The sequence below is a fragment of the Heterodontus francisci genome, chromosome 4 (assembly GCF_036365525.1).
Source record: "Heterodontus francisci isolate sHetFra1 chromosome 4, sHetFra1.hap1, whole genome shotgun sequence".
Classification (NCBI taxonomy): domain Eukaryota; kingdom Metazoa; phylum Chordata; class Chondrichthyes; order Heterodontiformes; family Heterodontidae; genus Heterodontus; species Heterodontus francisci.
In genome coordinates this window covers 58,424,779-58,450,996 of record NC_090374.1, presented here as the reverse complement: position 1 = coordinate 58,450,996, position 26,218 = coordinate 58,424,779, and the positions used below count along the sequence as shown (strand labels likewise).

At 44.3% G+C, this 26,218-nt stretch overlaps 1 protein-coding gene across 7 annotated transcripts in view; it reads left to right on the top strand.

The window, feature by feature from the left end:
* Positions 1-26,218, top strand: part of LOC137369057 (xanthine dehydrogenase-like) — a 225,248-nt gene that overhangs the window by 32,086 nt on the left and 166,944 nt on the right. For 6 of the 7 annotated variants that reach the window (XM_068029610.1, XM_068029607.1, XM_068029609.1 and 3 more), the window contains 2 exons: positions 11,128-11,297; positions 23,210-23,379. In XM_068029610.1, coding sequence (XP_067885711.1) covers positions 11,148-11,297; positions 23,210-23,379 — 320 coding nt within the window. In that variant the 5' untranslated portion in view covers positions 11,128-11,147. Of the gene's footprint in view, positions 1-11,127; positions 11,298-21,713; positions 21,828-23,209; positions 23,380-26,218 lie in introns of those variants that run through there. The other variant, XM_068029613.1, reaches the window with a different exon arrangement.

The window sequence follows — 26,218 nt, the reverse complement described above, 5'->3', positions numbered from 1 at the left end:
CCAGAGATGAGGCAAGAGTGAGTCTTTGACACCAAGGCAACACTTGACCATGGATGACATCAAGGAACTGGAGAAAAATTGGAGTCAATGGGAATCAGGGAGAAAACTCTTTACTGGTTGGAGTTATACCTAGCACAAAGGAAGATGGCAGTTGTTGGAGGCAATCATCTCAGCCCCAAGACATCGCTGCAGGAATTCCTCAGAGTAGTGTCCTAGGCACAACCATGTTGAGCTGCTTCATCAATGACCTTCCCTCCATCATAAGGTCAGAAGTGAGGATGTTCGTTGATGATTGCAGTGTTCAGCGCCATTCGCGACTCCTCAAATACTGAAGCAGCCCGTGTCCATATGCAGTAAGACCTGGACAACATTCAGGCTTGGGCTGATAAATGGCAAGTAACATTTGTGCTACACAAGTGCCAGACAGTGATTATCTCCAACAAGAGAGAATCTAACCATTTCCCTTTGATGTTCAACAGCATTATCATTGCTGAATCTCCCACCATTATCATCTTGGCGGTTACCATTGACCAGAAAGATAACTAGACCAGCCATATAAATACTGTGGGCTTAATTTAATGTGGCCATTTGGAGCGGGAATGGTGGCGTGGGGAGACCGAGAATCGCGTCGGTAACGACTGCCCGGAAATCTGGCATCGTGGCATAAGTTCCGGATTTAGTCAGCAAAGAGAGTGTAATTTAAATTGTAGACCATTTACCTTTTAATATATTTGCATCTAATTCATTGCAATTCAGTGATGGGCTTGGGATTAAGTGGATGGCGGGCATCCCTCATGTTTCTTTGGATTCCCGACTGTTAAAAGCTGGTGGCTCTGAGGTTCTGGGGGAGGCGGTCTGCAAGGTGGGGGGGGCATCGGGGTCTTGGGTGCACTGCAAGAGGAGGGTTGGGGTGCCAGCTGAGCAGGGTCTTGAGTGCTCTGCAAGGTGGAGTCGGGGTCTTGGCTGTGAGCGCCGGCTGAGCCTTGTCTCAGGTGTTCTGCAGAGTTGGGGGAGGGGGAGACTGGGGGGTGGGGGGGACTTGGGTTTGGATGGCTATATCAGGTCACCAAACTGTTGGGTGTGATGTTTGGTTGCCCATACTGCTGGGTGAGAGGGTCGGCCATCCGCAAGGGTAGGCACTGAGGGCCATCAGGAATTCAGCCGGGAGTGTAGCAACACCTCATTGCCAAGCCAGGGTCATCTCTGCATCGACACCACTCTATAGGCTCACTGATCTCCTGGCATGGGTTTCATAAACCCTGTCTTTTTGGACCCCCATAGCATGATGCGACCCCTCTGACGGAGGGAGGGCCAAGAGGCAGTTGTGCCTGCCCATGGAGCTCCACAATGAGAACAGTAGCAGCCGGCCATGCCAAGAAGGGCCCACCTGCGCCGGAGAGTGTACCAGACTCGAATCAGTTACACCAAATGCCTGAGCGGCATTGTCAGCAAAGACGACGTCTCTCCAAGGAGGCTGTCACCAGCTTACGCGCCCTGTTGCACAACAAGTTGCGACCTTTGCCAGTGGCCCTGAAAATCACAGTGGCACTAAATCTTTACACGTCTCGATCATTCCAAGGATCCACTGGGGACATGTGTGGGGTCACACAGGCAGCAGCCCAAGGAGGTGACCAATGCCCTGTTCAAGAGGGCCGGTGACTTATATGGGCTACCGAACCGACCCTGACAGTCAGGCTGAGAGGGCCATCGGATTCAGGTGATTGCTAGATTTCCCCGATTGCATGCGTGTGGCCATCGAGGCTCCAACAGACCTGCTAGCCACCTTCATCAACAGGAAGGGTTTCCATTCACTCAACGTTCAACTGGTCTGTCCTCACCGAAAGTGTTTCCTACAGGTGTGTGCCCGCTTCCCGGGAAGCAGCCACGACGCCAACATACTTCGACAGTCCCAGGTGCTACAGCTTTTCAGGCACCCTGCGCGTCTTCAGGGATGGATTCTCAGGGATAAGTGCAACCCAATGAAGACATGGCTTCTCACACCTCTGAGGACCCCTCACAATGCAGCGGAGGAGAGGTACAACACTAGCCATGACTTTCACCGAGCAACCATTGAGCAGCTTATTGGGCTGCTGAAGCTGAGATTCTGTTGCCTACATCGATCCAGTGGAGCCCTCTAATATGCCCCAGCGAGGGTTTTGCATATCGTTGTGGTCTGCTGTGCTCTGCACAATCTAGCATGACGTGACGTGACTGAGAGACATTCCTTGAGACTGACGAGGAGGACATGGAAGAGGGAGAGTGTGCTGTTGAAGCCCTTACATTGGAGGCCAGGCAGATTAGGAGAAGGGCCAAGAAGGCAAGAAACAATCTCATACTTACAGCCACCCTGATGGTCACTCAGAAAAAAGAATAATGACTCACCTCAGTGCATTGCAATCTATTGCATCCTTTCTATTTGTGTTCTGCGCCTACTGCCCAGCTGAACCACCTGCTAGTGCTCATGGAAGATCATATGCAAATGAGGGCTGTTCCTATGTTGGCATTCCACTAAAGGGGGAGGGTGAAGTCAGCAGCTCACAATTAATGCATGATAGAATAATCACTTTTATATGTAATTGCTTGAACAAAAGAACTTTATATGACGTAGTACATGTCAAGTTATGAACTCCCACAAACCCCCAAGTGTGTCCAGGTGGTTTTCTTCATATGTTTGAGTGCTTATATAAGGTGCGAACCCATCACTAGCAGCTGGGCTGGAGGCAGGCTGCTGTTCAGGCTGCCCCTTGGCCTGTGATGACTTCAGCACCTGTTCTCTGGCTGCCTGAGACCTGGGATGCCCCGGCCTTCTGAGAGTTTCCTGCACTGGTGCAGGACTTTCCTCACATGGTGGCTGCTGGAGCTGGGCTCACTGGCAAAGGTACACACTCGGTACCCTGAGCGGAGCCCCTAGCTGTGGAGATCAGCCTTGCCTTCTCACTTTCAAGAATCACTTGTACCACCCTGCTCACGAGAGAAGGAAGAGGAGCTGGAGAAGACTCCAGGCACCTCTTCCTTCTCTCACCTTGCCACTGCTGTGTAGAGCTCATGGCCAAGACGCAGGTCTGGACACATCTGTGGAATGTGGCTCCCCATGAGAGTCGCCAGTCTCTCAATGGAGGAAGCCATGCGCTCACATGCCTGAGACATGCAGAAGTCATGGCATGAAGTTAGGGCGGCACAGTGGCGCAGTGGTTAGCACCGCAGCCTCACAGCTCCAGGGACCCGGGTTCGATTCCGGGTACTGCCTGTGTGGAGTTTGCAAGTTCTCCCTGTGTCTGCGTGGGTTTTCTCCGGGTGCTCCGGTTTCCTCCCACAAGCCAAAAAAGACTTGCAGGTTGATAGGTAAATTGGCCATTATAAATTGTCACTAGTATAGGTAGGTGGTAGGGAAATATAGGGACAGGTGGGGATGTTTGGTAGGAACATGGGATTAGTGTAGGATTAGTATAAATGGGTGGTTGATGGTCGGCACAGACTCGGTGGGCCGAAGGGCCTGTTTCAGTGCTGTATCTCTAATCTAATCTAATGTATGGACTCCTCCATCGTCCGCTTGTGGCTACGCATTGCCTCTGCATCTCCTCCATATGTTGTCGGACCTCTATCTGCAACTCCAGCATGCTAACATTGTAGCTTTGTTTAAAAAGGGAGCGAGGGATAGACCGAATAATTACAGGCCAGTCAGTGTAACCTCAGTAGTGAGCGTATTATTTGGAATCAATTCTGAGACACAGGATAAGCTGTCACTCAGAAGGGCACAGGTTAATTAAGGATAGTCAGCATGGATTTATTAAGAACAGAAGAACATAAGAAATAGGAGCAGGAGTGGGCCATTTGGCCCCTCAAGCCTGCCCTGCCATTCAATAAGATCATGGCTGATCTGCCCCACGCCTCAACTCCTCTTTCGTGCCAGCTCTTCATAGCCCTCAACTCCCCGATTTATTTCAAAAATCTATCTACCTCCTCTTTAAATACTTCCAGTGATCTAGCCTGCACAACTCTCTGGGGTAGAGAATTCCAAACATTCACTACTCTCTGAGAGAAGAAATTCATTCACATCTCAGTGTTAAATGAGTGTCCCTTTATTCTGTAACTATGTCCCCTAGTTCGAGATTCCCCCACGATGTGGAACCATCTCAACATCTACCCTATCAAGCCCCCTCAGAATCTTGTACATTTCAATAAAATCACCCCTCATTCTTCTAAACTCTAATGAATAAATGCCGAACCTATTTAGCCGTTCTTGATAAGTTAATCCCTTCATCCCAGGAATCAGCCTACTGAATCTCTTTTGAACTGCCTCCAATGCCAGTATACCCTTTCTTAAATACGGAGACCAAAACTGTACACAGTACTCCAGGTGCAGCCTCACCAACACCCTGTATAGTTGTAACAAGACTTCCCTATTTTTAAACTCCAAACCCCCTAGCAATAAAGGCCAAAATTCCATTTGCCTCCTTATTACTTGCTGCACCTGCATGCTAACCTTTTGTGTTCCATGCACAAAAACACCCAGATCCCTCTGGGCTGCACTTTTTTGGAATCTCTCTCCATTTAAATAATAGTCTGCCTTTTGATTCTTCCTACCAAAGTGCATGAACTCACACTTTCCTACATTAAACTCCATCTGCCAAGTTTTTGCCCACTCACTCAACCTATCTATATCCCCTCGCAGATTCCTTATGTCCTCATTACAACATGCCCTCCCACTTATTTTTGAATCATCAGTAAATTTGGATATATTACACTCTGCCCCCTCCTCCAAGTCATTAATATAGATAGTAAAGAATTGAGGCCGTAGGACTGATCCTTGTGGCACTCCACTAGTTATGTCTTTCCATCCTGAAAAAGTCCCTTTAATCCCGACTCTCTGTCTTCAGTGAGTTAACCAATCCTCAATCCATGCTAATACATTCCCCCCAATACCCTGAGCTCCTATCTTGTGCAATAATCTTTTATGTTGCACCTTATCGAATGCCTTCTGGAAATGCAAATGCACTACATCTCCCGGTTCCCCTTTATCAAGTATGCTTGTTATATCCTCAAAGAACTGCAGCAAATTTCTCAAACATGATTTCCTTTTCACAAAACCATGTTGACTCTGTTTGCTTGCGTTAAGCTTTTCTAAATGTCTTGCTATTTCTTCCTTAATAATGGACTCCAGCATTTTCCCAACGACTGATGTTCGGCTGACTGGCCTATAGTTTCCTGCTTTTTGTCTCCCTCCCGTCTTGAACAGGGGCATCACATTAGCGGTTTCCAATCCGTTGGGAACCTCCCGGAATCCAATGAGTTCTGGAATATTTCGACCAACGCCTCCATTATCTCTGCAGCCACTTCCTTTAAAACCCTTGGATGTAGGCCATCAGGTCCTGGCGACTTGTCTGCCTTTAGTCCCATTAGTTTGTCAAATACTTTGTCCCTGGTGATAGAGACTGTTACAAGATCTTTCCTCCCATTAGCTCCTTGCTTATCTGATATCTGTGGGATGTTTATAGTGTCCTCCACCATGAAGACCGATGCAAAATATTGGTTTAAATTATCTGCTATTTCCCTGTTCCCCGTTATCAATCCTCCTGTCGCATCCTCCAAGGGTCCCACGCTCACTTTAGCTACTCTCTTTTTATATACCCATAGAAGCTCTTGCTGTTTGTTTTTATATTTCTTGCTAATTTACTTTCATAATCAATTTTCTGCCTCTTTATTAGCTTTTCAGTCATCCGCTGCTGGTTCCTTAAATAATTCCCAATACTCTGACCTACGACTAGTTTTTGCCGCTTTGTATGCCTTAGTTTTTGATTGGATACACTCCTTGACCGCCTTTGTTAACCATGGGTGGTTCATCCTTCTCATCGAGTCCTTCTTTTTGACCGGGATAAATTTTTGCTGAGCATTATGAAATATCTGCTTAAATGTCTGCCACTGCTCATCCACTGACCTTGCCTTTAGTCTATTTTCCCAGCCAGCTTTAGACAACTCTTTCTTCATACCTCCGTAATTGCCCTTGTTTAAGTTGAGGACGCTGGTTTGAGACCCGAGTTGCTCGCCCTCAAACTGAATTTGAAATTCTACCATGTTGTGATCGCTACCATTTAGAGGCTCTTTACTATGATATCTCTTATTAATCCCACCTTATTACACATTACTAGATCTAAAATAGCCTGTTCTCGGGTAGGTTCTGCAACATATTGCTCGAAGTAACAATCCCTGATGCACTCTACAAATTCGTCTTCCATGTTACCTCTGCCAATCTGATATATCCAGTCAATATGCAGATTAAAATCACCCATGACAATTGTAGCGCCCTTCTTACATGCCTCCATAATTTTCCGATTTATACTTTGTCCTACAGTGATGCAATTCTTCATGGACTTATAGATGACTCCCACCCCTTCTTTCCTTTGCTATTCCTTAGTTCCACCCAAACTGATTCCACATCATGATCTTTTGCACCTCTGTATTGCTACTTACCTATGCACTGATACCTTCCTTTATTAACAAAGCTACCCCACCTCATTTTCCATTTTGCCTATTTTTCTGGAATGTCGACTGCCCTTGAATATTGAATTCCCAGTCTTGGTCACCTTGCAACCACGTCTCTGTAATAGCTATCAAGTCATATTCATTTATTTCTAATTATGCCATCAACTCATCTATCTTGTTACGAATGCTGCATGCATTCAGATAAAGAGCCTTAAGCTTTGACTTTTTACCATCATTACTCATTCTGGTTCTAATTTCTGCTTATATTTTCTGCCTCTTCCTGTCACACTTTGATGACCGTTTGCCTCCTCACTACCCTGCATCTCTGCTCTCTCGTTTCTTTTTGATTTTTTAAACTTCTCATCAATTCAACCCTCCCCCTCACTAATTAGTTTAAAGTACTATTTACAACCCTAGTTATACGATTCATGAGGTCACTGGTCCCAGCATGGTTCAAATGAAGCCCATCCCAACGGAACAGCTCTCTCCTTTCCCAGTACTGGTACCAGTGCCCCATGAATCGGAACCCATTTCTCCTACACCAATCTTTGAGCCATACGTTTACCTCTTTTTAATTTAGCTCTGAGCTACACACAGTCCCTCAGCAGAACCTTTTTCCTAGTCCTACCGATGTCATTGGTACCTATGTGGACCACGACAACTGGATCCTTCCCCTCCCACTCCAAGTTCCTCTCCAGCCCAGAAGAGATATCCTTAACCTTGGCACCGGGTACACAACACAGCCTTCGGGGACTCCCTGTCTTTGTTGCAGAGAACAGTATCTATTCCCCTAACTATGCTATCCCCTATTACTGATACATTTCTCTTTTCTCCCCCCTCTTGAATGGCACCACGGTGCTGTGGTCAGTTCGCTCATCCTCCCTGCAGTCTGTGCCCTCGTCCACACTGGGAGCAAGAACCTTGTACCTATTGGATAAGGGCACTGACTGAGGCTCCTCCAAAGCTAAATTCTGGATCCCCATACCTGCCTCATTCGCAGTCACATCCTCTTGTCCTTGACCACGGTCCAAATTTGATGTAATTAATCTAAGGAGTGTGACTGTCTCCTGAAACACAGTGTCCAGGTAACTCTCCCCCTCCCTGATGTGTCGCAGTGTCCGCAGTTCGGACTCCAGCTCATCAACTCTCAGCCGAAGGTCCTCAGGCAGCCAACACTTGCTGCAGATGTGGTCACCGTGGATCGCACCAGCATCCTCCAGCTCCCATATACTACAGCTGCAACACATCGCCTGCCCGGCCATCTCTATTCTATTTAATTAATTAATTTGGATGTTAATTATTTGGATGTTTGATGCTATGTTTGATTTAAATTAAATTAAGTTTCAAGTACCTGTTTAAACAACCAATTGTAATTAATACTTCTTGTCCTTCTCTGTGTTTATACTCTTATTATAACACTTACTGTTACACTACCCTTATTGAAAATTTTTTAATTACCCAGCTCCTTATTTGAACCAATACCCTCCCTGTTGGTCCATCTCTCTGTATGGTAAATTATAAAATCTGCCTTAGCTTTTAGTTTTTAGACGAATGAATCGATCAAGTCTTATTTTATATTTGACCAGCTTAGATTAAATTAAAAGTTTACCGGTGTACTCGCCCCAGCCTGCTGTCTGTTTTCCCGCGCTCTCTGTTGATTGTGATGTCACTGTTCAATTTTTGATTTGCCTCCGAACCTCCTGCTCCTCTCCCACTGCTTCTCTCTGAATCTCCGAGGTTCTGGTGTGCTTATTGAATATTCTCCTCTCCGGTTGCTTTTCTCCGAATCTCTGAGATTCTGGTACGCTTTTTAAATGCTGTCCTCTCCCGCTACTTCTCTCCGAATCTCCGAGGAAGATCTCGTCTGACTCACTTGATTGAAGTTTTTGAAGAAGTAACAAGGAAGATTGATGTGGGTAGTGTAGTTGATGTTGCCTACATGGATTTTAGCAAGGCTTTTGATAAGGTCCCACATGGCAGGCTGGTTAAAAATATAAAAGCCCATGGGATCCAGGGAAATGTAGCAAGGTGGATACAAAATTGGCTTAGTGGCAGGAAACAAAGGGTAATTGTTGATGGGTGTTTTGTGACTGGAGGGCTGTTTCCAGCAGCATTCCACAGGGCTCAGTACTGGGTCCCCTGCTTTTTGTGGTATATATTAATAGTGATTGATGGAAAGATTAGAGGAGAGATGAGGAAATGTTTGTTCACCCTGAGGGTGGTGGGAATCTGGAACTCACTGCCCTAAAGGGTAATAATGGCAGAAACCCTCAACTCATTTAAAAGGTGTATGGATATGCATCTTAAGTGCCGTAACCTGCAGGGCTACAGAGCAAATGCTGGAAGGTGGGATTAGACTGGGTGGCACACTTTTTGGCTGGCACAGACACGATGGGTCAAGTGGCCTCTTTCTGTGCCATAAACTTGCTTTGATTCTGTGATGCCCTGTGCTGTCGACATCAGAGGCTCATGGTCAGCTGGGGGCTCAGCATAGAACTGGCCTCCCCACTATCCTCTGACTATCAGTAGCCTCAGCTGTCACAGCCTCAGCCAGCTGCTCAGGCATGTGCACGGGATTCTCACCAGCTTGTGACCCTGATTGTACAGTGGAAACCTACTGTGATGAAAGTATCTGCACTGGCAGAAGTTGCAGGAGAGTCATGGGACGATGCGTCCTCTGAGCGCTAATGCTCCTCAGAGATGGACGTCTGTCCCCCTTCTGGTTGAGTCTCCTGAGGACGCTCACCTGCATGAGTGATCACAAACATGCGTGGGTTAGGCTGTGCAGATCTCTTCATGCCAACCATATGTGATGTGGGTCTCCTGAAGTGAACTCTATGTTGTTGGAAGCCAATCCTCACTTTCTTGCGCAGAGACTCCTGTCTCTCCATCTGATATGGAGCAGCTGCCCTGGGACCCTGCCAATTCTAGTACCTCTTCCTCTTCTGGGAGAGAGGCCGAAGATCTGGGATGCCTCCGCCAGTCCGGGCTGGTCTCCCTCCTGTTATGGGTCCTCTTGTCGTGCAAGTGGAAAGATGGAGATAGTCATCCTTCGCAGAGATCAACATGACAGTTCTGTTAGCGTCAGTCCCTTGTCCGCTACTGGGCTGTCCTATATAGCTCATGCTCCTGTCCGCTTTCAGGGGAATTAGCGGGGATGAGCTGTGAAAGAAGGTGGCCTGTGGCCAAGATGCAGCCATGCATCTGTCAGGATGGGGTGAAGCCTCCCCCTCTCTGCCTGTGCTGTTGTATTGCCTCCCTCCCCATGTCCCTCTTCCTCCTGTGTAGCCACTTGCAATCAATAAAAAAGACAGAGGTGTGGTAGACTCGCCTTTGCTGAACAAAGGAGGTGGTTGACTCTCTTGCGGTACTGTACCTATGTCCAGGGGGTCACCCCATGGCTGCTGACCACCTCAGTGATCTCCATCCAGGCTTGCTCCGTCAGGCAGGAGGATCTCTTTTGCCATGCAGGGGAAGAGAACCTCCCACCTTTCCCTTGCAGCCTGGAGGAGTATCTGGAGGGAGGCATCGCTAAACTGTATCTTGTCTCTGCCATCCTGTGGTGTCCGCAGCAAATGAATGCAAGGAAGCATTACAAGCAGGGCTGGCAGGCCTTTAAATATGGTGCCAACACCTGCTCTGGAGTCATCTGATGCCGTATTCGGCGTCTCGCATCCTGTTCCCACTGCGTGATTAGCTGGGCCCCGCGCCTCCATAATGCAAAGTGGCTGCCCACTTTGATGGGCCAGCCGTCCAAGTGACTAGCGGTAATGATGCACCCTTCTGGTTCTGCCACTCGGACCCGCAGCAGGCTCACTAGATTTAGCCCTGAGGCTGGGAATTCTGCAGCGAGTAACTCACCACCTGACTCCCCAAAGCCTGTCCACCATCTACAAGTCAGGTGTTTAATGGAATACTCTCCACTTGCCTGGATGAGTGCAGCTCCAACAACACTCAGGAAGCTCAACACCATCCAGGACAAAGCAGTCCACTTGATGGGCACCCATGAACCACCTCAAACACTCACTCCGTCCACCACCGACGCACAGTGGCAGCAGTGTGTACCATCTACAAGATGCACTGCAGCAACTCACCAAGGCCCCTTCGATGGCACCTTCCAAACCTGCAACCTCTGCCACCTAGAAGGACAAGAGCAGCAGATGCATGGGAACACCATTACCCGCAAGTTCCCCTCCAAGCCACACACTGTCCTGACTTGGAACTATATCACTGTTCCTTCACTGTCGCTAGGTCAAAAATCTGGAACTCCTGCCCTAACAGCTCTATGGGTGCACCTCCACCATATGGACTGCAGTGGTTGAAGAAGGCAGCTCACCAGCACCTTCTCAAAGGCAATTGGAGATGGGCAACAAATGCTGGCCTATCCAGAGGCACTCACATCCTTTGAATGAAGTAAAAGAAAAGGAGGTTCATGTGGAGCATAAACACCAGTGTAGACAAGTTAAGCCAAATGGCCTGCCTCTGTGCTGTAGACTCTGTAACTTGTAACCAGTGGCTTTACAATTGCACTTAAAAGATAGGTGGTTATGTAAGTCTAAAAGCTCAACACCCTCTGCTGTATCTTCATTCAGGTTTTCTTTTCACAGTTCTGATTTGCTGCATTTTTTTCTAAACATCTCAAAACAGTGAATGATGAAGACCCACAGATGTCTCTGGCTGAATACTTGCGTTCCATCCTGCACCTTTGTGGAACAAAGACCATGTGTTATGAGGGAGGCTGTGGCTGCTGTGTTGTGGTGGTTGAATACGACGACCCCGTGAAACCAGAAAAAAGAATCTTCAAATCAATTAATTCAGTAAGCCTATGTCTGTTATGTTTGTTATCCAGCATCTATCTGTTTAGATGATAATGTTGCCTTTATTTTTTTTAATGCATTTTACTCATGCATACATTTTTCTACCCCTTCAGTTGTGTGGGCCTGAATTCTGCCTGCCCATACAGGATCAATCTGACTGTGTGCAGATACCCAATTTCTTTCACTGCTTCAAATATTGATCTGCGCATTTTCAATCACACAAATAAACATTTATGAGGCCATTTTAATGTGGCATGTTATTAACTTGGTGTGACAAAAACTTGTTATGGGGACAAGCAAGATATATATTTAGCCTTATACAGTTAATGCAAAAATTCTATTTACACTTTAGAGGGGTAAAAGCAACCTTTAAAAAAATATTGCAAGAAACTATGGCTAAGTAGATTTTTATGGCCATACAGCATCAAAAACTACATTGCTCCAGTAAATATTTTTCTGAATGTTAAATTTCGACAGGTGGCAGTGAGGTAAAAATAGTCTGGTTATATGCCCAACAACAGGTTAAATAGTTCTGATGAAGGGTCACTGACCCGAAATATTAACTCTGCTTCTCTCTCCACAGATGCTGCCAGACCTGCTGAGTATTTCCAGCGTTTCTTTTGTGTTTCAGATTTCCAGCATTCGCAGTATTTTGCTTTTATTATAACAGGTTAAATAGCCTTTCCTCATCTCTAGGTTATGTTCACAGAAAGCTGATATTCATTGATTCACTGAAAAAGTGAACCAAGCTGGCTTGATTGAGCTGGAATTTAGTCAAAATACAGAGGCATTATTTTAGGTGTGTTTTGGATTGTACACGGTCAAGGCATTAATAGCTACTCATAACCAAGAACACCTATTTGCTAGCAGTCTGTGCAACAATTCCTGCCGATTGTGTCTTTGATCATGAATTATTGGCAGATCTGATTTCAGAGTACTTGGGACTGAGCGAGTACTGGGAAATTATCCATGAGTTTAGCTTTTGCTGGACTTCTGAAGTCCAGGAATGAACTGAGGGTCACAATATTCATGAATACCATTGTATTTGGAAGGCCTGGCAAGACAAACCTGACTTACATCCTTTTTTTATATTCATTCATGGGATGTGGGCATCGCTGGCGAGGCCAGCATTTATTGCCCATCCATAATTGCCCTTGAGAAGGTGGTGGCGAGCTGCCTTCTTGAACCACTGCAGTCCTTGTGAGGTAGGTACACCTACAGTGCTGTTAAGAAGGGAGTTCCAGGATTTTGACCCAGCGACAGTGAAGGAACGGCGATATAGTTCCAAGTCAGGATGGTGTATGATTTGGAGGGGAATTTGCAGGTGGTGATGTTCCCATGCATCTGCTGCTCTTGTCCTTCGAAGTGGTAGAGGTCGTGGGTTTGGAAGGTGCTGTCTAAGGAACCTTGGTGAGTTGCTGCAGTGCATCTTGTAGATGGTACACACTGCTGCCACTGTGCGTCAGTGATGGAGGGAGTGAATGTTAGTGGATGGTGTGCCAATCAAGCGGGCTGCTTTGTCTTGGATGGTGTCGAGCTTCTTGAGTGTTGTTGGAGCTGTACCCATCCAGGCAAGTGGAGAGTATTCCATCACACTCCTGACTTGTGCCTTGTAGATGGTGGACAGGCTTTGGGGAGTCAGGAGGTGAGTTACTCGCCACAGGATTCCTAGCCTCTGACCTACTCTTTTAGCCACGGTATTTATATGGCTACTCCAGTTCAGTTTCTGGTCAATGGTAGCCCCTAGGATGTTGATAGTGGGGGATTCAGCGATGGTAATGCCATTGAATGTCAAGGGGAGATGGTTAGATTCTCTCTTGTTGGAGATGGTCATTGCCTGGCACTTGTGTGGCACAAATATTACTTGCCACTTATTAGCCCAAGCCTGGATATTGTCCAGGTCTTGCTGCATTTTTACCCGGACTGCTTCAGTATGTGAGGAGTCGCGAATGGTGCTGAACATTGTGCAATCATCAGCAAACATCCCCACTTCTGACCTTATGATTGAAGGAAGGTCATTGATGAAGCAGCTGAAGATGGTTGGATCAAGGGCAGTCACTCTCACCTCACCTCTTGAGTTCAGCTCATTTGCCCATGTTTGAACCAAGGCTGTAATGAGTGCAGGAGCTGAGTGGCCCTGGCGGAACCCAAACTGAGCATCACTGAGCACGTTACTGCTAAGCAAGTGCCGCTTGATGACACCTTCCATCACTTTACTGATGATTGAGAGTAGGCTGATGGGGCGGTAATTGGCCGGGTTGGACTTGTCCTGCTTTTTGTGTACAGGACATACCTGGGCAATTTTCCACATTGCCGAGTAGATGCCAGCGTCGTAGCTGTACTAGAACAGCTTGGCTAGGGGCGCGGCAAGTTCTGTAGCACAGGTCTTCAGTACTATTGCCGGAATATTGTCAGGACCCATAGCCTTTGCAGTATCCAGTGCCTTCAGTCGTTTCTTGATATCACACGGAGTGAATCGAATTGGCTGAAGTCTGGCATCTGTGATGCTGGGGACTTCAGGAGGAGGCTGAGATGGATCATCAACTCGGCACTTCTGGCTGAAGATTGTTGCAAATGCTTCTGCCTTATCTTTCGCACTGATGTGCTGGGCTCCCCCATCATTGAGGATGGGGATATTTGTGGAGCCACCTCCTCCAGTTAGTTGTTTAATGGTCCACCACCATTCACGACTGGATTTGGCAGGACTGCAGAGCTTAGATCTAATCCGTTGGTTATGGGATCACTTAGCTCTGTCTGTTGCATGCTGCTTATGCAGTTTGGCATGCAAGTAGTCCTGTGTTGTAGCTTCACCAGGTTGACATCTCATTTTGAGGTATGCCTGGTGCTGCTCCTGGCATGCCCTCCTGCACTCTTCATTGAACCAGGGTTGGTCTCCTGGCTTGATGGTAATGGTAGAGTGGGGGATATGCTGGGCCATGAGGTGACAGAGATTGTGGATGAGTACAATTCTACTGCTGCTGATGGCCCACAGCGCCTCATGGATGCCCAGTTTTGCATTGCTGGATCTGTTTGAAATCTATCCCATTTAGCACGGTGATAGTGCCACACAACACGATGGACGGTATCCTCAATGTGAAGGCACGACTTGGTCTCCACAAGGACTGTGCGGTGGTCACTCCTACCAATACAGTCATGGACAGAAGCATCTGTGGCAGGCAGATTGGTGAGGACAAGGTCAAGTATGTTTTTCCCTCGTGGTGGTTTCCCTGCCACAGACCCAGTCTAGCAGCTATGTCCTTTAGTACTCGGCCAGCTCGGTCAGTAGTGGTGCTACCGAGTCACTCTTGGTGATGGACATTGAAGTCCCCCACCCAGAGTACATTTTGTGCCCTTGCCACCCTCAGTGCTTCCTCCAAGTGGTGTTCAACATGGAGGAGTACTGACTCATCAGCTGAGGGAGGGCAGTAGGTGGTAATTAGTAGGAGGTTACCTTGCCCATGTTTGACCTGATGCCATGAGACTTCATGAGGACCGGAGTCGATGTTGAGGACTCCCAGGGCAACTGCCCCCCTACTGTAGACCACTGTGCCACCACATCTGCTTGGTCTGTCCTGCCGGTGGGACAGGACATACCCAGGGATAGTGATTGCAGTGTCTGGGGCGTTGTCTGTAAGGTATGATTCCTTGAGTATGACTATGTCAGGCTGTTGCTTGACTTGTCTGTGGGACAGCATTCCTAACTTTGGCACAAGCCCCCAGATGTTAGTTAGGAGGACTTTGCAGGGTCGACAGGGCAAGGTTTGCCGTTGTCGTTTCCGGTGCCTAGGTCGATGCTGGGTGGTCCGTCCGGTTTCATTCCTTTTTATTGACTTCATAGCAGTTAGGTACAACTGAGTGGCTTGCTAGACCATTTCAGAGGGCATGTAAGAGTTAACCACATTGCTGTGGGTCTGGAGTCACATGTAGGCCAGACCAGGTAAGGACAGCAGATTTCCTTCCCTAAAGGACATTCGTGAACCAGATGGGTTTTTACAACAATCGACAATGGTTTTATGGCCATGATTAGACTAGGTTTTTTAATTGCAGATTTTTTTTTTTATTAATTAAATTCAAATTCCACCTTCTGCTGTGGTGGGATTTGAACCCATGTCCCCAGAGAAATGCCCTGGGTCTCTGGGTTACTAGTCCAGTGATAATAACACTCTGCCACCGCCTCCACGAGAATCTTGTTTGTATTAATTGACTTGTAAATTAATTTGGCCCATGTCTGTGTATATTGGTTGAAAATAGTAGTATTTCCATCTTTCAGGAAGAACAGAAAAATGTCATGGATATCCCCTTTGATTTCCAGGAAACAATATACCAGTTTTTGGTTAATTATTGACATTAGCTATGCTAACCCAAACGTAATATATATAAGGGCAAAAGTGAAGAGAGGTTAAATTATGTTTCTTCTGGATTCCCTATTGGATTTAATAGTGACTCTGTTCTATTTATTACCTCTAGTTTTGGACTCTTCCCACAAGTGAAAACATTTTCTCCATGTCCACCCTACCAAACTCTTTTATTATCTTAAAGTCATCCATCAGGTCACTTGTCAGCTTGATCATATACCACTGCCGGATATATCACATAAGAAAAGACAAATAAAGATAGGACGTACCAACTGATCAATCAAGCTTGACCTATTCTCTGATACCATCTGCTCACATCGTTAAACCCCTCAGTAATGCAATGTTCTGAGAGAGGCAAAGCTCAGGAAAAAAGTTGTCACTTTAGAAAAAAATTCTAAGCAGATGGAAGGGAACCAGGATGAAGCATCAGAGGAGAAATGAGGTGAACAGAAGTCTGGGAGAAATAAACAGCATTCGAATAAAGACTAATTCAGAAATATCAGGGATCGGAGAGGAGAAATGCAAATCAGACTAAGGTGGATTTGAAGTTCATGTATGAAAATGTGAGCTGCAGGCACAAATTGCCACCTGGGATTATGATATAATAAGAGATCTCCCTCAAACAAGGGGAGAAATGGCAACTTAATATTACTGGCTCCAATAAATTCAGGAAAAATAGGAAATGGAAAAAAAAAGGACTGGGGATGGGGTTGGCAGTATTGATCAAAGATAATGTTACAGCCCAGGTTAGGGATGGTGATGTGCTTGGGGATCAAAGACAGAATCTATTTGGTTAGAGTTCGGGAACAGAAGAGAAGCTTTTACACTGCTAGGTATATATTATAGGCTACCAAATAGAGGGAAGGAGAGGAGCAAATTTGGGGGAAATTTCAGAAAGATGCAAGAACAATGGAGTACTGATAATGAACTTCAGTTATTCTAATATAAACTGGGAAAATAACAGTATAAAGGGCGAAAAGTGGGAGTAATTCCTAAAATGTGTACATGAGAACTTTCTTAATTCGTATGTTTCCAGCCCAACAAGTAAGGAATCAGTACTGGATCTAGTTCTGGGGAAGTGGAGCATGGTTCAGTGGGAGAGTATTTGGGGGAAAAAGTGATCACAATATCATTAGATTTGGAGCAGTTAAGGAAAAAGCAAATGTGAAAATACTCCAACTGGAGGAGAGCTAATTTCAGTGAGTTGAAAGGGATCTGTCTCTAGTGTATTGGAATCAAAGATTGGGAGGTAAAACAGTAAATGAGCAGTGGGAGCCCTCGAAGAGTAGATAGTTCGGGTACAGACTAGACATATTCCCACAAAGAGGAAAGGAAGAGCATCCAATGTTACAGCTCCCTGGATGACTAAAGATATAGATATTAAAACAAAACAGAAAACAGCCTTATTATAATAAATGTCAGGTTCATAATTCAGTAAACAACCAAGCTGAATAGAGAAAATTCAGAGGAGAACTGTAAAAGGAAAGAGGGGCAATGAGAATGTATGAGAATAGATTAGCTAGTAACATAACCAGTAACACCAGCACCTTTTATACACTTACAAATAGTAAAAAAATAGTTAAAGGAAGGGTGGTGCCAATTAGATAGCAAAAGGGATCACCCTATGGAGGCAGAGGGCATGGCTGAGGTACTGAATGAGTATTTTTTGATAACAGCAAATCATTTTTAACTAACTATCATAGAATGATACAACATGGAAAAGGCCATTTGGCGCTAGCTCTTTGAAAGAGCATTCCAGTTAGTCCCACTTCATTGAGTTCTTTGCTGAAGTAATGGAGAGTGTTAATGAGGATAGTGTGGTTGATGTTATGTATATGAACTTTTAATAAGGCATTTGACAAAGTACCACATAATAGACTTGTTAGCAAAATTAAAGACTATGGGATTAAAGACACAGTGGTAGTGTGAAGACAAATTTGGCTAAGGTACAGAAAGCAGAGAGTAGTCCTGCACGATTGTTTTTCAGACTGGAGTGAAATGTACAGTTTTAGGGCGGCTACTGTTTTAGATATCTATTAATGACGACCTTCTCTTTGGCCTCCTTGTCTTGAGAGACAATGGGTAAGTGCTAGAGGTGGTCAGTGGTTTGTGGATCAGCGCCTGGAGTGGCTATAAAGGCCAATTCTAGATTGACAGACTCTTCCACAGGCGCTGCAGATAAAATTGGTTGTCGGGGCTGTTACACAGGTTCAGGTAATGACCTGAACTTGGATATACAGAGCATAATTTCAAAGTTTACAGATGACATGAAACTCAGAAATGTAGTAAACAGTGAAGAATATTTTAGCATACTTAAGGAGGACATAGACTGGTGAAATGAACAGGCACCTGGCAGATGAAAGTTAACATAGAGAAGTGTGAAGTGACACATTTTGGAAGTAAGAATGAGGAGAAGCAATATAAATTCATGATACAATTTTAAAGGGAGTTGTTACAACCAAGGTGGGAGGAGTGCACTGTCTTTTCTGGTTCCATTTCTCCACGGGTCACAACATATTTAAATGTTTCCCTAGTTACTAATGTGGTCAATCATAGACTCTGCTCTTTATCACAGAATAAAATACACCAACCAGGTTTCTTTAATAAACAACAAAATCATCCGTTTATGATGAAACAAGACTTATCCAGTAACGAAGCAAAGCATTAACACACAGATTGAAATTTGAAAGTTGCCTTTTTAAATATCCAGCACACACACTCATACACACATTGGTTACATAAAAAAAGAAATTCTCACTGCAGAGATCTTTTACAAAAAACCCCAGAAAGAATACTTTTGCCAAATACTTGTTAATTCTTGAAGAAAACGGATGAGATATGTTGCGTCCCAAAATGGCATACAGTCTGGCGTCGAAGTACACGTAGACAGGTCACTGGAATCTTTTTTGGAGCAGTTCTTTTCAGGCAGCATTGGGGATTAATCTGGCAGGCTTTCCAGTAGCTCCTCAGAAGAAACACGGCCTCAGGGGTTTTAGCTCCCACACACTCGATATGCAGCATTTCACAGAGCCAGGAGGAAGGAGGCAAGCTGGGTGCTTCTCTCTTGGCAGGTTGATTTCCAACTGCCTTCAAAAACAGTCCACACCCCAACCAGAAAATCAAAACAATATCCCAAAAGTGAAACCTCCACACCATCATAAATCTTGACATGTAACTTCTCCGTAAACATCTCCTCTGAGGAAAACCAAGGTTTTTGTTCTTTATTGAGCTTAAGGCATGTGACACCCAAGAAAGGTTTGTTTTCAAACGAGACATATCAGTGACCATTGTAAAAAAAAAATCCATAGCATCTTCTCAGCTTTCCACATGAACCATTGTCCATAATACTAAAATATGAGTTCTCAAAGAAAAAAATATTTAAAAAAAGAAGCACTTTCATAACAGAGCAAATGAACAGAGATATATGGGGGTGTATATACACAAATCTTTAAAGGTGACGGTCATTAGATAAGGCTGTTAAAAAAGCATATGGAATCTATAGCTTTATAAATAGAGACATAAACACAAAATAATGAAGTAATGCTAAATCTTTATAAAACATAGATTAGATCTCAGCTAGAATATTGTGTCCAATTCTGTGCACCACTGTTTTAAGAAGGCAGCAAAGGCCTTGGAGAAGAGATTTACCAGAACAGTACCAGGGACAAGGGACTGCATATGTGGACAGACTAGCGAAGCTGAGGTTGTTCTCCTCAGAGCAGAGATTTATGGGGAGATTTAATAGAGGTGTTCAAAATTATGAAAGGTTTTGATAGTATAATAAAGCTTCATTTGCTGAAGGATCTGTAACCAGAGTACACAGATTTAAGGTAATTGGCGAAAGAACTGGAGGTGAGATAAGGAGAATATATTTTTCACAGCGAGTTATGATTTGGAGTGCACTGTTTCAAAAGTTGTGAAAGCAGATTCAATAGTAACTTTCAAAACGGAATTGGATATGTGTTGAAGGGGAGTAAATTGTAGGGCTATGGGGAAAAAGGCAGGGGAGTGGGACTAATTAGTTAATTCTTTCAAATAGCTGGTACAGGTAAACTGGGCCAAATGGATTTTATGATTTTTCAACCCCTGCAGGTGTTCAAGCAAATTCCAGGAGACCACAGTGACCACTTTCCCAGCCAATCCTTCTATCACTTCAGTAGTCTTCCACTCACATGAACTCATCCCATTCCCTTCATGGTACAAACGAGACATAGAGTAAATTATGGCACAGAAGGAAGCCATTTGGCCCATCAAGTCCATGTCAGCTCTCCATAGAGCAAACCAGTCTGTCCCATTCCCCCACTCTATTCCCATAGCCCTGCAAGTTTATTTCCTTCAAATGCCCATCCAATTTCCTTTTAAAATCATTGATTGTCTCTGGCTTTACCACCCTCGTAGGCAGTGAGTTCCAGCTCATTACTACTTATTGCATAAAAAAAGTTCTTCCTCACATCCCCCCTGTATCTCTTGCCCAAAGCCTTAAATCTGTTTTCCTTAATCCTTGTACCCCAACTAATGGGAACAGTTTTTCTTTGTCTACCTTATCCAAACCTGTCATAATTTTGTACACCTCTATCAAATTTCTCCTCACTCTCCTTTGCTCCAAGGAGAACAACCCCAGCTTCTCCAACCTAACCATGTAGCTAAAATCCCTCAACCCTGGAACCATTTTGTTAAACCTCCTCTGCAACCTCTCAAGGTTCTTCACATCCTTCCTGAAGTGTGATGACCAGAATTGGACTCAATATTCTAGTTGTGGCCAAACCAGAACTTTATAAAGGTGCAGCTTAACTTCCCTGCTTTTGTACTCCATATCTCTAATTATGAAGCCCAACATCCCATATGCTTTGCTGACCACTCTCTCAATATGTGCTGCCACCTTCAAAGATCTATGCACATGCACTGCCAGCTCCCTCCATTCCTGCACACTCTTTAGAACTGTGCCATTAAGTCTGTGTGACCTTTTCCCATTTGTTCTGCCAAAATGTATCACCTCATGCTTCTCTATATTAAATTCCATTTGCCACATGTCTGCCCCTTCTGCTAACCTTTCTGTGCCCTGTTGCAGTTGATTTGTATCATCCTTACTGTTTGGCACTCCTCCAAGAACATCTGTAAATTTTGATATGTTACTCTTTATTCCAATATCCAAATCATTTATATACATAAAAAAAAGTAATGGTCCTACCACTGATTCTTTGGGGAACACCACTGTCTACTATCCTCCAGTCTGAAAAATGACCATTCATTGCGACTTGCTGTTTTCTATCCTTAAGCCAATTTTTTTCATCCAAGCTGGTACTGACCCTCCTATTTCATGAGCTTCAATTTTATTAGCCAGCCTTTTATGTGATACTTTGTCAAACATCTTCTTAAAATCCAAATAGACAACATCCATTACATTCCCCTCGTCAACCTTCTCAGTTACTCCATCAAAAAGCTCAGTTAGATTGGTCAAGTATGATCTGTCTTTTACAAATCCATGCTGCCTCTCCTTAATTAACTCAAACCTCTCCAACTGCCTGTTGATTTTATCCCTGATTATTTCTAAAATCTTACCCACTACTGATTTTAAACTGAGTGGCCTGTAGTTACCCAGGACTATCTTTCCAATGTCATTCAAGAAAGAGTGTAGATAAATCAAAAACTGAAAAATTTCCAGTATTCAAAACTGGGAGGCACTGTTGAAAATTCGTATAATTGCTGAGGTCTTGCAAAATTGGTTTCTATTTCCATTCACTGTGCTGTGGTATTGCAAGTGTAACTTATGATCTGGAAAGATTATGACAGAAATTGTGCAATTTGGATCAGCAAGAGTGCAAAAAATATTACATGACTGTACATTCCTCTGTAGAAAAGACAAGTTTAAGAATGACTGAGACGTCTGCCATTTATTTCGAAAGATTGTAACCAAAAATTGCTTTCAGTTCTGCTTATCGTTGAACTGTTTGTGTCCTGCTGTCGCAGCATCAACACAGGCTATGCAAATGAGTTGTAGTCTCAGGACTGCCCATTAACCAGGTTGTCAGGAGAATCAGTTCTCAACTGCACAGCTAGGTTACAATCCTCACAGCAGGGCAGAAGTTCATATATGGATAAAGGAAAGTTTGCAATTGCAGCTATTGTGTCACTAAGACTTATCCTCCTGAGATCTGATTGTGGAGTGTCATTGGTGGTGAGCATTGGGGATTCCTACTTATTGGGCCAATTTTCTGTCATTGATCAAAGGTGTGTTGATGGAGATAATCAGTACCACACTGGGAAGTGTATAAATACATAATGTATGCACATTAATTTGTACCTGAAGCATTTTGTATTATAAATGTGACATTCCTCCAGTAATAACAATATGCAATACTATATTTAATGCTTAAATGCTGGTGGTTGATCTTTAGACATTTGCTGACTGACATTTTTTAATCTGGAATAATCAAGTCACTATTGTGAACCTGCAAATAACATTATATATTTAAAGTACTGGGAGAATTTTTCTTCTTTGTATGTGACATGTTTCCACAGTACCATCTACTGGCCGTTTCTTGGCTGCAGAGTTGTGCACTTAACCCTATTTTAAAAATTGAATCTTTTTAAAAACAATACTTTGTGTTAACATCCTTTGTTTTATTCCTTGTCTTTGTGTTTGTTTAAACAGTGACTCATGGTAACCTAATCTAGGGTACTTGTTGTTGCAATTACTCTGCCCAGTAAGTGTGAAGTAGCTATTTCAAAAGATGCTTGATTCCCCGGTGTTCTTGTGATTTAATCGTGTGTGTTCATTCAGCTCAACCACAATAGGGGTGGGGGGTGGGGGGGGGGGGGTCGATGACTGTCAGAACGTCAGAAATTCTGACGATAGGTCATGAACCTGAGATGTTATCTCTGTTTCTATCTCCACAGATGCTGCTAGATGGCGGCACAGTGGCGCAGTGGTTAGCACCGCAGCCTCACAGGGTTCAGTTCTGGTACTGCCTGTGTGGAGTTTGCAAGTTCTCCCTGTGACGCGTGTGTTTTCGCCGGGTGCTCCGGTTGCCTCCCACAGCCAAAGACTTGCAGGTTGATAGGTAAATTGGCGATTGTAAATTGCCCCTAGTATAGATAGGTGGTAGGAGAATTGAGGGAAGGTGGGGATGCGGTAGGGAATATGGGATTAATATAAATTAGTATAAATGGATTAGTATAAATGGGTGGTTGATGGTCGGCACAGATTCGGTGGGCCGAAGGGCCTATTTCAGTGCTGTATCTCTCTATGACTCTATGACCTGCTGAGTGATCCCAGCATTTTCTGTTTTTATTGCTGAGTGACTGATGCTGAAATTAAATTGCCGTAGTACTTATCCCTCATCTCAATGATCCTAAATTCATCAAAGAAACTATATTGGATAGACCTAAAATGCTGCTTTGAAAGTTTACAGCCCTGATTTTGATTTACATGTTTTGTGTACTGTATATACTGCTTTATAATAACAATACAAAATAAATGTTAAATTTTGTGTCTTTTTAAAGAAACTGTAGTTTATGTCTAAAGGGCATATTATGCCATATTTTTGAATTTTGCAGTGTTTATTTCCAATTGGATCCCTCCTGTCATTGAGGAACCATCAAGTTATAACAGTAGAAGCATTGGGCTGTGTAAAGAAAGGTTTACACCCCATACAACAGCGACTGGCTGATTACAATGGAAGTCAGTGTGGATTCTGCAGCCCAGGCTTTGTCATGCAGATGTATGGGTAAGTACAGAAGACTGCCTATTTTGGATATCTTCCTAAATATCTTCTATTTTTAAATGTAATTTCAACTACCGCTCGAGATGCTGCAGATCTTGTAAAGAATTAAGTTTTCCTGGGAGAGCCATTTCTTTTTCCATGCACATTGTGGATGAAATATGGATGAAAATGGAATAGTGTAGGTCAGATGGTTTCACAGGTCGGCGCAACATCGAGGGCCGAAGGGCCTGTACTGCGCTGTAATGTTCTAATTCTAATTGTGACACCAAAACAAAACTTGTTATGGGAATTATGGCACTTAAATGTCAGCAGCAAGCTGTCTTCTTATAGTATTAACCGCATGAAAAAACTAATAACTAAAATAATAAATGTTCAACACTTGGGACCTGGAAATCTGCAGGCCAGTAATCCTTACACTTATATAATGTAAACAAGAAATGCTGGAAATACTCAGATTCCAGACCTGCTGAGTATTTCCAACATTTCTTGTTTTGATTTCAGATTTCCAGCATCTGCAGTATTTTGCTTTTATCCTTACACTTATGTCGGGATTTCGCCTGCTGGTGACCTCTGCAGCTGCCCCCATTAAAGTGTGCAGAGTTGAGATGATGGGGTGGGGTGGGGGCATCCAGAGGTGGGTGTCCACACCACTACAAGCACAGCTATTGCTCCCTTCTTGTACAGCAGGCCACAAATACAACATAGGTGTCTGGCTCCGGGTGGTGTATTGAACAAACCCCACTCCCAGAGAAATTTCTTGATGATGCTCCCTGGGGCTCCATTTCAAGGGTCAAGGAGGCCTTTAATTTCTTTCTTAAACAGTTTATCTCCTTAGGACTGTGGCCTCGATCCTGGCGTGACGCCAAAGTGGATTCCATAATTGCCACTAGGTCAACTGGGAACTTCTGACATAGGGGGCTGAATTTTACCAGCCCTCTGACATTGGGGGTCATGGCGGGGGGGGGGGGTCCAGAAAATTCTTTTGTAAGAGGTCTGCCATAACCCCTGACGCCGGGAAGGCCCTGCCGCATTTTACTGGTGGCAGCGAGGCCTTGATGCGGCACCCGCCCCCCCGCTGCTCGTCGGGGGAGCCTTCATCTGCATATTTTAAAGATATTAATAGTAATGAATAAATATTTACCTGGCAGCAATGGCCATGCCCCGCCAATATTTTGGCCACTGGCTGGAACTCCTGCATCTTTGGATCGACGTACATAGATCCGAGGCATGACACTGTTGGGGAGGAGTGAAATTTGCAGGGCGGCAACGGGGAGCAGGCAAAACCACTCCGATTGGTTGTGTGGATGGTGGGAAGGGGTTGAGGGTCAAAGGTGCTGAAGTTGGTGGGGGTGAAAGTTCAGCATAATAAAAATTGGTTTTCTGGTGGTAGGGGGGGGGGGGAAGAGGTCATTTTATTTATTGAGAACTCAATGGGGGGATGGGAGAGGGAATTCAAAGTTTAAATAAAATTTTATTTCTAACTGTTCATGCAGCGGGACCTTTAAAAATTTAGATTAACCAGAAGGGCTTGAAGCCCTTTAAAAATGGCGCCGATGCCATTGCCGGGACGGCAAGTTTATAAAATTCAGCCCAGGCAGTACTCAATCCTCTCCACTCTTTCCTACATTGATGGCCACGTTTTGGGCAAGTGGGTGCTCTGTTCCCAGCTAGCCAACATGGATGCTTTGACACTTGGCCACGACCTAGTGCATACGACTTCCAACCTATTTTATAGCTCATTCCCCATAGTTTCTGCAAGAGTATGCCAGACTGGCCTATCCAATCTATCTTTTCTCTCAAATTGTTATTTTAAAATTTAAATATAACATTTCCTATTTTATTTATTGTGTACCCTGTTTATTTTGTTACGAAAGTGCCTCTGTGTTTTGTGAAATATATTTTTTGAGGATTCATTTTCGAAAGATTGAAGAAATGTTAAACTTTGGGGTTTTCAAAGGGGGTCATGTAAAGGCCACTTGACTTAGAAAACCTGTCCCTGGAAATGTTTTTTAAAAGGGGCACTGAGAGGTCTTGTGAGGAAAACAAGCCTTTCTGGGAAACCACCTGACTTCCAGCTCAATAAACAACAGAGAATTTTGGACACCTGGAGAAGTTGTTTAGAAAGAAGTGACAGGTCAAAAGGCTGACCTCCTGTTGTCGGTTTCGCTTCTGAATTGTCTTGAGTTGGGGTTGAACTGTATAAAAAAGGAGAGAACTTCCAAGGGGAGAAGAAAACTTCCAAGTAGAGAAGAGAATTCCCAAGGAAAGAGAGAAGACCACAATCCAGCTCAGCTTTCCAGCACCTCTCTAAAAGACCCTGAGAAGTCCACTGTGTCAATTCATCTCGTCTCCTGTCTTTGAAGAAAAGCCTACTAAGTTAATTTTCGATGCAGCCTGAAAAGAACTGTTTTAAAAGATCCCTGTGACCTGTCTACGTGGACTCAGGGGCCTGACTGTGTGCCAGATTTGGAATACAACATACCTCACCTTCTGTTTCTTCAAGAATGAGCAAGTATTCAGCCCAAAGTGATTTTTTTGTCTGTAATAGAGCTCTAAAAACAAAACTCCCTTTTTTTCCAGTTAACCAATGTGTGTGCGTGAGTGTGAGGGGCTAATGTAAAAAGGGAGCTTTAATATTTCAATCTGTGTGTTTATGCTTTACTTCGTCACAAAAAACTTCTTACTTTAGAAAGCCTAGAGGTGTATAGAAAGTGCAGGGGTGAAGTTAAGAAAGGAAATTAGAAAAACAGAGAGGACATGAAAAATTATTGGCAGGTAAAATCAAGGAAAACCCCAAGATGTTTTATCAGTACATTAAGAACAAGAGGATAACTAAGGAAAG